We start from the raw sequence: 15018 nt of genomic DNA, 5'->3' as shown, positions 1-15018 counted from the left end.
ATTCATTTTCCAATACTTTATCATCAAGTTTGCAAATTTCATCACATTATCTGTTTCGTGTCATTGACGTATTACATTTGATCACTAATGTTAAGGTCGGTCAATCTATGCTATATTTTAACTAAAACATTATTATATAACATTTCACAGATACAATGAGATAGCTAAGTGTGTCATACTACTTTTAACAGTGATGTATGTTACGTAAAGATATATGATAATTTATATAACAAATACTTCCGGAACCTTTCTTCCTTGATGCGTAGTGTTCTAAACAAATATGTATCGACTTCCTGTTCATGCAAATAATATATGCATCAAAATAACGTTGAAGTGGCTTGACCTAGTAATTTTGCAGAAAATATAATGGCTGGACTGTGCAAACTTGAGGGCAAAATTGCACTGATCACTGGTAAGAAGAGATTACTTTGCGCTTTATATTTGATAAGGCATCATTTCATGTCTGATTATGCATGCGTCGATTTTAGGCATCGATAGATCGAACTTAAATGTAAGGCGGTTCTTCTGTCTTATGATGAATTTATTTGTTTGGTCACTCTAATGTGTTGGTCACACCCGTCATAACAAATATTGATTAATGTACAAATGTACTTGTCGTAATTTATCGTATTTTAAGGCCAAAGTTATTTATAAAATTGTTTTAATTTTTATAATATCAGGGTGATAATTAATTGACCAGTTTAAACAGTAACTAGTAAATGAACATATTAGTTTTAAACGGTCATTTTGGTCTTGAAGTCATCTGGAAAGTCTGAGAGAAAAAAATGTTAACATTTCAGCATTTCAACAAAGGAGTAGGTCCAATAAGACCCCTTTTTGGCCCCAAAATATAGCAGTTTTACAAAATTGTTAAAATGTAAACTTTTAGTTGTTAATAGTCTATTTGCAAATTACCGATTTGATTCTGTTATTATACACTTTTTAAACAAATTTACTTCCCTTTGTCAATCTGGTTCTATACCGGACAAAATTGGTTTATGTCAATGCAAACCATGATGAATTGAAAGTGATGTATCGGCGGTTTAACTTATTTTTCAGGGAAAATAATGATGTCAAAAGTATTTAGCCTAACAACAAATCAATGTATTTAAAAGATTTTAAAAACCTTAAAGATTATTCACATTACGCACAGGTAAATTTTCTCTTTCTGCTAGCTCTCCTTTGTAAATAAAAATGTATATCCCTCATAATGGAGACAACTAAAAAAGGGATCTCTAATAATGGGTCAATTACGGGAATTGGCAAATAGACTATTGGAAAGTATAATGCTTCTGCTACATAAATATGGGCTGTTTTTGACAATACAACTCATATATATCGGGTACTAGCATCATAAGGTCATGCTCAATTACTAAAATCTTCACAATTTTAGCATTTTAGTTAAATTTGAGACGGTTTCCGTCTTAAATGACGGTGGCCGCATTTGTGTTCATACTTAATAATGAAATGTAAGTTATATTTGATGACAATACATAACATATATAAAGGTTGAGGATGAACACGGATGCGGCCACTTTAATTTTTGACAAAAACCATCTGAAAAGTGACATTTTTTGGCATATTTGATAGACTTTTCATATTTAAGCTAGAATCGCAGCGTTTTTAATTAGTAAATCAGTTAAAATATTTCACATAAACTAATAGACATTTAAGTGTTAAACAAGTGTCCAAAATTTTTCGTCAGATAAAATTGAAATTTGAGGCCAAAATCGGCTCTTACCGGACCTTCTTCTTTTCAGATTTACCCACCGCGGTAAATTCAGTACTGTTCAGACATTTAGATTGTAGTTTTTAAGAACTGCAGTATATCTGTTTACATTTCAGTGTCTAATAATGTGTACAGGTAAACAGATACAACTGAATGGTCTGGAAATTCACTGAACACGAATTTACTGGACAGCAGATTGAAAATTTAGTGCAAGACTGAAAATGATTTAGTTTTCATTGTTCTAGAGTCGGTTTCACAAAAAACACTTACGATTATGATTGATCGTAAGTCATGAACAATTCATTATACTTACTATAAATATTAGTCGTAAGTTGTTTTGTGAGACCAACTTTTTCGAGCTGTTCATATCAAAATGACTGTTTCATACCAAACTGGATTTTTTTAATGTAAACGGAACCAACCTTTTCAGATGTGTTCCTTAATACATTTTAAAAATCATTAGACTTCTCTTTGATTAGTGTTGTGTTAAAAAGTTGTCTGAAGAATCTTAAACACCGTCTTTCGTATCGTACCACGAAACAATTATGCTGAATGTCTATATTGTATTTACATATCCCGAAATATATTGATAAGAAATATCATTCATACGTTATTGTTTCTGTAAGTTTAATGTTCATAGAATGTTAAAATCTTTTTGAGCAAAATTATAAGGACCGTTTGATACGGTTGCGTACATTACAGAATTGACATATCTTAAGTTATTTGTTTAATAAATAGGTGCCAGTTCTGGAATTGGCCAAGGAACTGCGATCTTGTTTGCAAAACTTGGCGCAAAACTTGCAATCACAGGTAGAAATGATGAAAATTTGCGGAAAACAGCTGATGAATGTGAAAAACAATGTGGGCAGAAGGTAAGTGATAGCATTAAAAACAAATTTGTCGTCTTGTGAATGTTGATTATATTTTATCTGGAAAAGTAGCATACGACGTGTGGAAGTATATACATTCAATGTTAATCACTACTTGGAACTTATATATATTTAGGAATCCAGCCCAAAACCTGGATATATTACTGCCATCTTTAGGTGTTTAGGTGTGACAATAATAAAAAAAAATGTATCTAAATCAAGAGAAGAACGATTCATTGTGGGTACAATGTATGGCAAAACTTTTAAGAAATGTTGACATCTTTTCAAAAACAGAAGAAAAAATGAATAATATTACTTATTTTGAATTTGAGGTTACCAAAGATATAAAAAAATCTTCAAAATGCAACATCACAAGCGTGCAACCGAAATTCCGTTTTGAACTTCCCTCGGAGTTAGGTATTTTTGTTATTTAAGTTTTTTGTAAAACAAAAAGTAAAATCACAAAAATACTGAACTTAGAGGAAAATCAATTCGGAAAGTCCATAATCACATGGCAAAACCAAATAACAAAACGCATAAAAAACGAATGGACAAGAACTGTCATATTCCTGACTTGGTACAGGCATTTTCAAATGTAGTAAATGGTGGATTAAACCTGGTTTTATAGCGCTAACCCTCTCACAGTCTCATCAAATTCTGTTTTATTTAAAAGCTTCTTAGTTTTAACCTACAAAAAAGTTATCAGAAGCTTTTGAAATAAAGTCTTGATTCAAAGTATGTCAAATCTAGTTTCTCTTGAATATACATCGCTCTTTTGATCGAATATGTATATTTCTGTATTCGATTTATTTTGAATTGAAGCCACTGATGATAGTAGCAGATCTTGCCAAGGAAAGTGAAATACAAAAAGTTATAGACGAAACCATCAAAGGCTACGGAAATATTGATATTTTAGTAAGTTGTAACTAGTAAATAAAGAAACCTTATTTTGTCAATAGAAGTGTTGTATACAATTTGAAATTGCATTATAAAAAAAAATTGTTATCTGTCTGAAATCAAATAAATAAGATGGAGAAAATATCAATAAGGAAATCGAATACAATAGGGCGATTAGTGACACACAATGGTTAGTTGAACTTTGAAACAATCTATTTCAATTTGAATTTAAAAAATCAGTCGAACAAACTATTTAAAAACTTTATCCGATCAGAAATAAGTGACAAGCGCTGGACATTTTTTTTCCCTAATTTGTCCCCTGATCCCTTTTTATATGAAAATAAAAGTAAATTTTAGCTTCTTTATATTTGTAAACAATTTAAAATCATATTGGTATGATAGGAAGGGTTTAGGGCGTTGAAGCCTTAAGAATGTATTAGTTTTTGTTTTAAGATATATTTTCCAGTTAATGATATGAATGAAAGGGTTTGAATCCTTGATCAAATCAGCAGTATGTTGTTTTTGTATTTAGGTTAATAATGCCGGTATTGGTATGATGGGCGGGATTGAGACATTGTCCCCTCAACAGTATGTTTGTCTGTATTTAGGTTAATAATGCCGGCATTGGTATGATGGGAGGGATAGAGACATTGACCCCTCAACAGTATGATTGTCTGTATTTAGGTTAATAATGCCGGCATTGGTATGATGGGAGGGATTGAGACATTGACCCCTCAACAGTATGTTTGTCTGTATTTTGGTTAATAATACCGGCATTGGTATGATGGGCGGGTTAGAGACATTGACCCCTCAACAGTATGTTGTTTTTGTAGTTAGGTTAACAATGCCGGCATTGATATGATGGGAGGGATAGAGACATTGTCCCCTCAACAGTATGTTTGTCTGTATTTAGGTTAATAATGCCGGCATTGGTATGATGGGAGGGATAGAGACATTGACCCCTCAACAGTATGTTTGTCTGTATTTAGGTTAATAATGCCGGCATTGGTATGATGGCAGGGATAGAAACATTGACCCCTCAACAGTATGTTTGTCTGTATTTAGGTTAATAATACCGGCATTGGTATGATGGGAGGGATAGAGACATTGACCCCTCAACAGTATGTTGTTTTTGTATTTAGGTTAATAATACCGGCATTGGTATGATGGAAGGGATAGAGACATTGACCCCTCAACAGTATGTTGTTTCTGTATTTAGGTTAATAATGCCGGCATTGGTATGATGGGAGGGATAGAGACATTGACCCCTCAACAGTATGTTGTTTTTGTAGTTAGGTTAACAATGCCGGCATTGGTATGATGGGAGGGATAGAGACATTGTCCCCTCAACAGTATGTTTGTCTGTATTTAGGTTAATAATGCCGGCATTGGTATGATGGGCGGGTTAGAGACATTGACCCCTCAACAGTATGTTTGTATTTAGGTTAATAATGCCGGCATTGGTATGATGGGAGGGATAGAGACATTGACCCCTCAACAGTATGTTTGTCTGTATTTGGGTTTATAATGCCGGCATTGATATGATGGGAGGGATAGAGACATTGACCCCTCAATAGTATGTTTGTCTGTATTTAGGTTAATAATGCCGACATTGGTATGATGGGAGGGATAGAGACATTGACCCCTCAACAGTATGTTGTTTCTGTATTTAGGTTAATAATACCGGCATTGGTATGATGGGAGGGATAGAGACATTGACCCTCAACAGTATGTTGTTTCTGTATTTAGGTTAATAATACCGGCATTGGTATGATGGGAGGGATAGAGACATTGACCCCTCAACAGTATGTTGTTTCTGTATTTAGGTTAATAATGCCGGCATTGGTATGATGGGAGGGATAGAGACATTGACCCCTCAACAGTATGTTGTTTCTGTATTTAGGTTAATAATACCGGCATTGGTATGATGGGAGGGATAGAGCATTGACCCCTCAATAGTATGTTTGTCTGTATTTAGGTTAATAATGCCGGCATTGGTATGATGGGAGGGATAGAGACATTGACCCCTCAACAGTATGTTGTTTCTGTATTTAGGTTAATAATACCGGCATTGGTATGATGGGAGGGATAGAGACATTGACCCCTCAACAGTATGTTGTTTCTGTATTTAGGTTAATAATACCGGCATTGGTATGATGGGAGGGATAGAGACATTGACCCCTCAACAGTATGTTGTTTCTGTATTTAGGTTAATAATACCGGCATTGGTATGATGGGAGGGATAGAGACATTGACCCCTCAACAGTATGTTGTTTCTGTATTGAGGTTAATAATGCCGGCATTGGTATGATGGGAGGGATAGAGACATTGACCCCTCAACAGTATGTTGTTTCTGTATTTAGGTTAATAATGCCGGCATTGGTATGATGGGAGGGATAGAGACATTGGCCCCTCAACAGTATGTTGTTTCTGTATTTAGGTTAATAATGCCGGCATTGGTATGATGGGAGGGATAGAGACATTGACCCTCAACAGTATGTTGTTTCTGTATTTAGGTTAATAATACCGGCATTGGTATGATGGGAGGGATAGAGACATTGACCCCTCAACAGTATGTTGTTTCTGTATTTAGGTTAATAATGCCGGCATTGGTATGATGGGAGGGATAGAGACATTGACCCCTCAACAGTATGTTGTTTCTGTATTTAGGTTAATAATACCGGCATTGGTATGATGGGAGGGATAGAGCATTGACCCCTCAATAGTATGTTTGTCTGTATTTAGGTTAATAATGCCGGCATTGGTATGATGGGAGGGATAGAGACATTGACCCCTCAACAGTATGTTGTTTCTGTATTTAGGTTAATAATACCGGCATTGGTATGATGGGAGGGATAGAGACATTGACCCCTCAACAGTATGTTGTTTCTGTATTTAGGTTAATAATACCGGCATTGGTATGATGGGAGGGATAGAGACATTGACCCCTCAACAGTATGTTGTTTCTGTATTTAGGTTAATAATACCGGCATTGGTATGATGGGAGGGATAGAGACATTGACCCCTCAACAGTATGTTGTTTCTGTATTGAGGTTAATAATGCCGGCATTGGTATGAATGGAGGGATAGAGACATTGACCCCTCAACAGTATGTTGTTTCTGTATTTAGGTTAATAATGCCGGCATTGGTATGATGGGAGGGATAGAGACATTGGCCCCTCAACAGTATGTTGTTTCTGTATTTAGGTTAATAATGCCGGCATTGGTATGATGGGAGGGATAGAGACATTGGCCCCTCAACAGTATGTTGTTTCTGTATTTAGGTTAATAATACCGGCATTGGTATGATGGGAGGGATAGAGACATTGACCCCTCAACAGTATGTTGTTTCTGTATTTAGGTTAATAATGCCGATATAGGTATGATGGGAGGGATAGAGACATTGACCCCTCAACAGTATGTTGTTTCTGTATTTAGGTTAATAATACCGGCATTGGTATGATGGGAGGGATAGAGACATTGACCCCTCAACAGTATGTTGTTTCTGTATTTAGGTTAATAATGCCGGTATTGGTATGATGGGAGGGATAGAGACATTGACCCCTCAACAGTATGTTGTTTCTGTATTTAGGTTAATAATGCCGGCATTGGTATGATGGGAGGGATAGAGACATTGGCCCCTCAACAGTATGTTGTTTCTGTATTTAGGTTAATAATACCGGCATTGGTATGATGGGAGGGATAGAGACATTGACCCCTCAACAGTATGTTGTTTCTGTATTTAGGTTAATAATGTCGGCATTGGTATGATGGGAGGGATAGAGACATTGACCCCTCAACAGTATGTTGTTTCTGTATTTAGGTTAATAATGCCGGTATTGGTATGATGGGAGGGATTGAGACATTGACCCCTCAACAGTATGACGAAGTGATGAATATAAATACAAGGTATTGCATTAAATTAGATTAATTGCATCTTTATTAAAGGGGCACTAGCTACGAGATATATGAAAAACTAATATATTTTTTTTGTGCTCAATCAGTAATGAAATACAATTAGTGAAAAAATAATTCCTTTTAAGTAGCCAATAAGGTTAAAAAAAAAAACATTGATTATGAATTGTTCACTGGCAAGTGAATAACTGGACCTCATTGAATCCGTATTCATGTGAATTTTAATTTAACCCCTTAGCTTGAGATGGATAACACGTGAATTGTATGTGTAAAGTTATTTAAAGGAAGAGAATGTCAACATTGAGGGTGAAACAAAGGTAAACTATTTGATATATCTATGTTTATGTTTACATCGCTTATATGGTCATCGGATGACTATAGAGGTCAACTCGATAAATAATTAGATAAGACTCAAATACACACGAAACGAAGCTACGTTTGTTCATACATGTGCCTTGTTTATTGTTTTATTTTGACTTTTAATAGTTTGGATAAATGTTTAGCATTGTTATAATTCAAATATGAGAATTCGATTAGAATCGGTGAACATGAATTTGACAGCTAGTGCCCCTTTAACAAACAGGTATAGGGTTAAACAAAATGACAAAGATATTTTTTGAACACATGATGATGAATAAAGGCAACAGTAACATACCGCTGTTCGAAAGTCATAAATCGATTTAGAGAAAACAAATCCAGGTTACAAACTGAAACTGTGGGAAAACATCAACTATAAGAGAAACAACAGAAGCACTGAAGTGCAACAAAAAAAAACACAACAATGCAACACACATAGTAAAGAACTATAGAAGATAACCACTGCCATTTTAATGTTTTATGAAATATAGAATATAAATTAGATTATGATTTCGTACCAAGCTAAGCTATGAATACTTAGTAGTTAACTCATTTACATTCGTGAATATCAAAACTGCAATCAATATTTACTTCTCTAAATACGATATCTTCCTGTTTAAGACAAACGAGTGCAGTAAAACTAGTATCGTAAATGTTAAATCTAATCTTAACTTACTTGTAGAATTCATCTTTTGCCTGTTCTTATTGTAGAATGAAAAGCGTTGCTTTTTAGTCAGATAAAAAAACTGCCTTTCTTGGGGAATATTTGTTCTTTTTTTCAAAATGAAAATGTACTTAATAATGTAATGATTGTTGAATAACTGTATACACTTAGTATTTTAGGTTTCGTAGATTATTTTTTGTAATTAAAAGAGAGGCAAAAGATACCAAACCTACCTTTAAACTCAAAAGAAAAAGAAACCTGACGACGCCATGGCAAAAACCGAAAGAGACCAAAAATACAAACATCACTTTTTTAAATGCATAAAGGCTGAGTGACACGAAAAAAAATCCGGGTTGATCTATGGTGCTCTAGAAGTTTAAATGATCTTATTTATGATTTCAGATCAATTTTCCTTATAACAAAGCAAGCTATTCCACATATGAATCAGAATGGCAGTATCATTAACGTATCTACCAATGTTACGATTGGTCCGGTAAGTAACCATTTATAAATGTTCGCCGTTCTTGCTTCCAAGAGTTAAACTGTTTGCAGTTGTATCCCTTATCAGACCTTTTGTTTCAACATTACAGCTGACGATTGTTCGGTGAACTGAGTAGTGCAAATCAAAAACACAAAAGATGATTTCCATATCGTTTACCAGTTTACAAAAACGTTATCAGATTGATAAGCAAATGATAAGTAGCTGCAAATATTCATTTATTCTTTATATTAAGGGGAACCGTTTTATATTAAAAGAACTGACGTATATCATGGTTAATTAGATCAATACCTGAAAAGGATTTATTTTTTGGAAGATTTTGTTAAAAAAAAGACGCAGTAGGCACGAAACCGACCATTACATTGAGATTCATAAACCAAAGGAAAGCCGACAATACAATTACCAAAAACTAAAGCTGAAGAAAAGCGACATATCAAACAATTCTCAAAACAATACACAGAAAACTAAAGACAATGTAATCCCCATCAATAATCCTGAGAGAAAACTAAAGACAATGTAATCCCCATCAATAATCCTGAGAGAAAACTAAAGCCAATGTAATCCCCATCAATAATCCTGAGAGAAAACTAAAGACAATGTAATCCCCATCAATAATCCTGAGAGAAAACTAAAGACAATGTAATCCCCATCAATAATCCTGAGGTGATAGATTGAACTCGGGAAGTTTAAGCTGATTCTGTTTTATGTGTGGCAATTGTCGTGTTGCTCATGACAAGTACATTACAAGCACATGGTTATCGATGTCTCAATCGTGGAAAAGAGGTTATTGTGGCAACGACAATTACAACAGATAGAAAATAATAAATATATAGCTATATAGGAAATAATGAAAGGAATCACAAGCTATAGAATTTCGTATCCTCTCTGATACATATTCTCAGGTGCTGCCTTTTGGTACACCACCAACCATCATTGTTATTTTCTATATACGAGGCAAAGTTAACCGAGTCTACTCTATTTGATGAGATAGGGGCGTTCAAACGTTGAATTTTAAGTACTTGAATTCATCTTTGAAGCGGACAGTGAAGTTAAAGGATAATGCTAGCTTTCGTAAATTGTTTTTGATATATAATGTCCTCCAAACGTTACAAATAAGATTTCAAACAACAAATATCAAGCATTTTAACGATTCCAGTTTTGGATATTTTTTGGTTTAAATCAATGCGGTTTTCTTTTACGGAGAAGGGTGTTTTCTTAAGAAAATGTTTCTTCCAACCATGAGCTAACAGAAAATTTGTAAATTGTAAAAGACTCTTAACGTTGCGTCGTTTGTTTTCTCTTATTTTTGAGTGTAAATTGACATTGCGATAGGACGTGTCACGGTACTTGTCTATCCCAAATTCATGTATTTGGTTTTGATGTTATATTTGTTATTCTCTTGGGATTTTGTCTGATGCTTGGTCCGTTTCTCTGTGTGTTAGTTACATTGTAGTGTTGTGTCGTTGTTCTCCTCTTATATTTATGCGTTTCCCTCAGTTTTAGTTTGTTACCCCGATTTTGTTTTTTGTCCATGGATTTATGAGTTTAAACAGCGGTATACTACTGTTGCCATTATTTATATATGCCAACGTCTTTGAACAGCGATACACTAATGTTGCCTTTATTTAAGTGGTCTTTAAAATTTTGGCGAGTCTATATTCATGAATTGTATGACGTCTTATTCTTGATGTAAAGATTGTGGTATACTAAAACTCTAATGCAGTAACATTAATACTAATCAGTTAAAGAAAATACTAGTATACATAATTATGATACAACATCAGTTCACCTGACAGATGTTTTATAAATTTACAAACTGCAAAGTTTTATATCTGTGTTTATCTAATGTCTGTTTTAGGTTCCTTCATTATTAGCATACGGCATGTCCAAATGTGCATTAGATTATTTGACAAAAAATGTTGCTGTAGGTAAGTTATACAAACGTAGTGGTCTTTACATTGATTACTAATTTTAATAAAAATCAAGTTTTTTTCCCCAGATTTATGGCAATTAGTAAAACTAACTATCTTGTAACGAATCATCAAAAAGGGGATATAAAACTACTACAACAAACATTAAACCATAAAGTGAACTTAAGTCACTTGTTTCCAAACAAAGCCAAATCTTTTTAATAAATTACTTTTGTTGGATTATGACAATAAAAATTTTACTGATCTGTGCAACAATTCAGTTCGTAAAGGCAGAAATAGTAGATTACAGCAAATATATATTTGTCAACTTAACGAGCTTTTTTGAAAATACATAACTAATGAATTCCTTGTTCTCTTGTGATTCTAGTAATGGGCTATATATATATATTACAATATTCAGGTCTGTGTCTAACAAATCTCTTAGTTGTTACTTGTTTACCGGCTATATCCGGACCAGCAGAACTATGTATTGTGACAAGGGTTATCGATAGATTTTGGATGTATTTACATTAAATTAAGTAAAATAGCAAAAATACCGAACTCCTAGGGAAATTATAAACAAAAAGTCAATATTAAAGCAAATGGCAAAATCAAATGCTCGATCAATTAAAGAAATGGATAACAACTGTCATATTCCTGACTGGTACGGTCATTTTTTTTGTTTCGTTCTTGTCTTTCGTTTTTGCTAATGTGCTTAATCTATATGCCTTTGTGTTTTTCTTTGTTGACATATTTGTTTGTTTTATTGTGATAACAAGTATAGTACAATGTTGACAGTATCCCTATTTTTGACATATTTACGTTTGGTTTTTTTTACACATCGTTGTCAATATATTGGAATTTTATGCGACTGTCGTACAAATAGGAGGTTTAGCTAGCAATAAAACAGGTTTCACTCACCATTTTCTACACGAAGTCAGGAATAGTTGTTATCCATTCGTTTGATGTGTTTGAGCTTTTGATGTTGCCGTTTGCTTCAATAGGGACTTTTCGTTTAAAATGTTCCTCGGAATTCGGTATTTTTTGTTATTATACTTTTTATTTCAGAACTTGCACCGAGAAAGATCAGAGTCAATAGTGTAAAGTAAGTGAACAAATGTATAGATTAAATACTTAATTATTTAGTGGTTTTGATTCTTGCAGTATGAAAAGCTCTTATATTTTAAAACTCACATTTGGTTTTTATTTTTGAGTTTTGTGATTCAACCATGAATGGTGATATTGAATGTAGTTCTAAAACTTTAAACTGATTGATTCAATGTTATTAAACATCTACTTTATAAAACATTTCATAACATTTCAGCCCAGGTGTAATCGTAACAGAAGTCCATAGACGAATGGGAATGGATGAAGATACCTATCAAAATGTATGTTTTCTTCATTAAGTGCTGTATATTTGATAACATTCTTTCTGGGATTTGAAATTCTATTTATAGAAGAAATTTAGATAGTTAGCCAATAGTAAAATAGCATAAACTCCAAGAAAAAAATCATAAGGGAAAATCCTATTTCAAATGGCATAATGAAAGCTCATTAACATCAAACGATATTAGCACGTTTAATTGGTTTTATTTGGCACTGTCCCAATTAAATTTTGACATTCAATTTTTTTTTAAATAGTTATAAGTACATTTTAAGAAAGATTACGAGAAACTAATTTAGTAATTCAACATGTTGTGTAAAGGAAGTTTACACAAATTGAACGCATCAATGATATTTCTTGTCAATACCAAAACGGTGACTACTGCATGGGCTGTTGAAACCCTCGATAAAGAAACGTCAACCAGCAGTGACATCGACCCAGTGGTTGTAAAAACGCTTATAGTTATGTACGCGTTTGTTCTACATAGGAATCAACATTGGCGCTCGAGTAAAAACTGTTTGTTGCAAAGGACAACTACAGTACATAAATTGTAAAGCATTAATCATCAATGGTCAAAATATGAATTTATTATTTTGTATATTCAGTAATACTACATAAAATAAACTCATCATAGATACAACAATTAAACCTGTGTTCATTGCGCGTGTTGTCTTAAAAAAAAAGATCAATTAGTTTGATTAAAAAGTTTTAAAAAAAAAAAGGCAAAATAAAGTACGAAGCCGAAGATCAATGAGTATCCAAAATATCGATAGGTTTTGCCAAATATAGCAGCTTAATATGTGCTTGGGAAGAAAATTCTTAGTATTTACAAAAATGATCTTGGGGTGGTAAAATAGCTCATTATAGATACCAGGAATAAAATTGCATTTATTAAGATCAGCTATCATTTTTTAGGTAAAATGATGATAAACTGAAGTTTCAAAATTATTTTCAGCAAGTACTTGGTCGCTGTCATAGTATAAATGCCTTAGGAAGACCAGGACAGGTCAATGAAGTGGCAGATTTAATAGCTTTCTTGGCTTCAGATAATTCATCTTTTATTACCGGAGCAATCATTCCTATTGATGGTGGAGCAAATATTATTACAGCGTCATAAAAACTTGGACTATCATTTTTTACAGTGTATAAGCTAGACTTTATGCAGGCTTTAGTCACATTTGTGTGTTACGAAACATGATATGACTCAGCTTGTTATTGTATAGGGTTAAATACATTTAACAAAAACGGGTGTAGTGTCCTTTCATTTACTTTTCAGCACATCAAAAGTAAACGAATAAAAATAAAACAAAGAAGATTTTAACAAAACAGCTGTTTTACTTTCAAAGATACGTATGGTATGGTTTTTGTTTTGATTGTTGAGTCTCAAAAAAGGAACTAATGGGACTAATATAATGAATAACCTTATGGTCTGTATATGCTATTCATTAGAGGAAATGTTATAACAGAGTTTATAAAATATATGTTTGTATTTATCTGTTTTCTTTTCTTTTCTCTCAAAGATGATGGATTAATAAGCACATTATATAGATATAGAAAGATGTGGTGTGAGTGCCAATGAGACAACTCTCCATACAAATAACAATTTAAAAAGTAAACCATTATAGGTTAAAGTACGGCCTTCAACACGGAGCCTTGGCTCACATCGAACAACAAGCTATAAAGGGCCCCAAAATTACTAGTGTAAAACATTATAGTCATTATAGACATACCCATAAGTCGAAGACCAACTGACCACATCATTGCAAAAAATATTAAAATAAATGCCAAAAAGACATGCGACAAACTACTAAATTAAATTCGAAAACTAAAAATTCAGCAACACATATAATAATAGATGGGAGTCATATTTTGTTTTAGGCCCAAAAAATCCAAAACAACTTTATTTGCGATATTTAGGAAAACTTAAAGCATTGGATATTATGAAACCCTAGATCACCCCTATATGAAGATGTATCAAAATTAATCAGTGTACCTTTACTTTCTGTTCAAATTGTGTACAAACTAGGCTGTAACTGTTTATTTTATAATTTTTGTAATTATATGCATACAAAGGTTTCAACAACATGAGACTGAGGGCATGGAATCGAGCTAGCCTCGAATATGGGAGCCAGTGTGTTCAATCTCCTGTGGGATTAACGAAAGAGTACACAATTGATAGTATTGTTACTTCTTCTCAACAAGCATTAGTTATTAATCAAAACTGGTTGGCACATAAGCATAATATTATGTTTCTGTCTGGCTAAGGTGGTAGGTCTTCCTTCAGTCTGACGGCAAGAGTAACTTCGGTGTATATCTCTGTAGTATCCTTTATTTAAAGTTCAATTTGACGGTTGCAATCATAGTGATTGATCTTTAAATTCGTCATTCATATAGCAGAACAGAAAGTTATAGGATACTACATTTTCTTGTGTTCTACTAGGAAGCGAGTCCCATTATGACCTATGTTTCATCCAAATATAGAACACTTACAAAGTCGTAAAAAATAGGAGCACATGTTGTTCTCGCAGGAATGTCAAAAGTCTGTATAAAAACCCTGTCTAACAGTTTATAAATATGTTGACAATGAAATATTTTCAGCTTTCAGTTTCAGAGGAGACTTTTGTAGAATAAGTTCGCTTTCAGTGATTAAGATTATAACACAATGTTGACTGCTGGACCCCTATTTTTGACATTTTTACCTATTATGTCTGTTTGTTTTGTTCAAACATCGCTGTCAATGAAATGGAATTGGATCAGACTGTCATACAAGTGAGAGGTTTGGCTTGCTTTAAAA

At 33.4% G+C, this 15018-nt stretch overlaps 1 protein-coding gene across 1 annotated transcript; it reads left to right on the top strand.

Moving 5' to 3' along the window:
* The first annotated feature begins 240 nt into the window (after positions 1 to 240).
* On the top strand, positions 241 to 13721 carry LOC139493376 (3-oxoacyl-[acyl-carrier-protein] reductase FabG-like). Its single transcript, XM_071281745.1, has 9 exons — positions 241 to 412; positions 2468 to 2601; positions 3421 to 3513; positions 7319 to 7404; positions 8834 to 8924; positions 10789 to 10858; positions 11909 to 11945; positions 12165 to 12228; positions 13180 to 13721. Exons 1-9 carry the CDS (start codon positions 367 to 369, stop codon positions 13339 to 13341), a joined length of 783 nt encoding a protein of 260 aa, XP_071137846.1. The 5' UTR covers positions 241 to 366; the 3' UTR covers positions 13342 to 13721.
* Positions 13722 to 15018: the final 1297 nt, after the last annotated feature.

This window comes from Mytilus edulis, chromosome 10, assembly GCF_963676685.1.
Source record: "Mytilus edulis chromosome 10, xbMytEdul2.2, whole genome shotgun sequence".
NCBI lineage: Eukaryota > Metazoa > Mollusca > Bivalvia > Mytilida > Mytilidae > Mytilus > Mytilus edulis.
The sequence above is the reverse complement of the archived record's forward strand: the minus strand, read 5'-3'. Positions and strand labels throughout refer to the sequence as shown.

What these genes read in the sequence shown, in the direction of transcription:
- LOC139493376 (XM_071281745.1), top strand. Translation starts at nt 367, where the DNA reads ATGGCTGGACTGTGCAAACTTGAGGGCAAAATTGCACTGATCACTG. An exon ending in CAAAATTGCACTGATCACTG is followed by an intron (nt 413 to 2,467) that starts GTAAGAAGAGAT and finishes TTTAATAAATAG; the next exon opens with GTGCCAGTTCTGGAATTGGC. An exon ending in ACGGAAATATTGATATTTTA is followed by an intron (nt 3,514 to 7,318) that starts GTAAGTTGTAAC and finishes TTCTGTATTTAG; the next exon opens with GTTAATAATGCCGGTATTGG.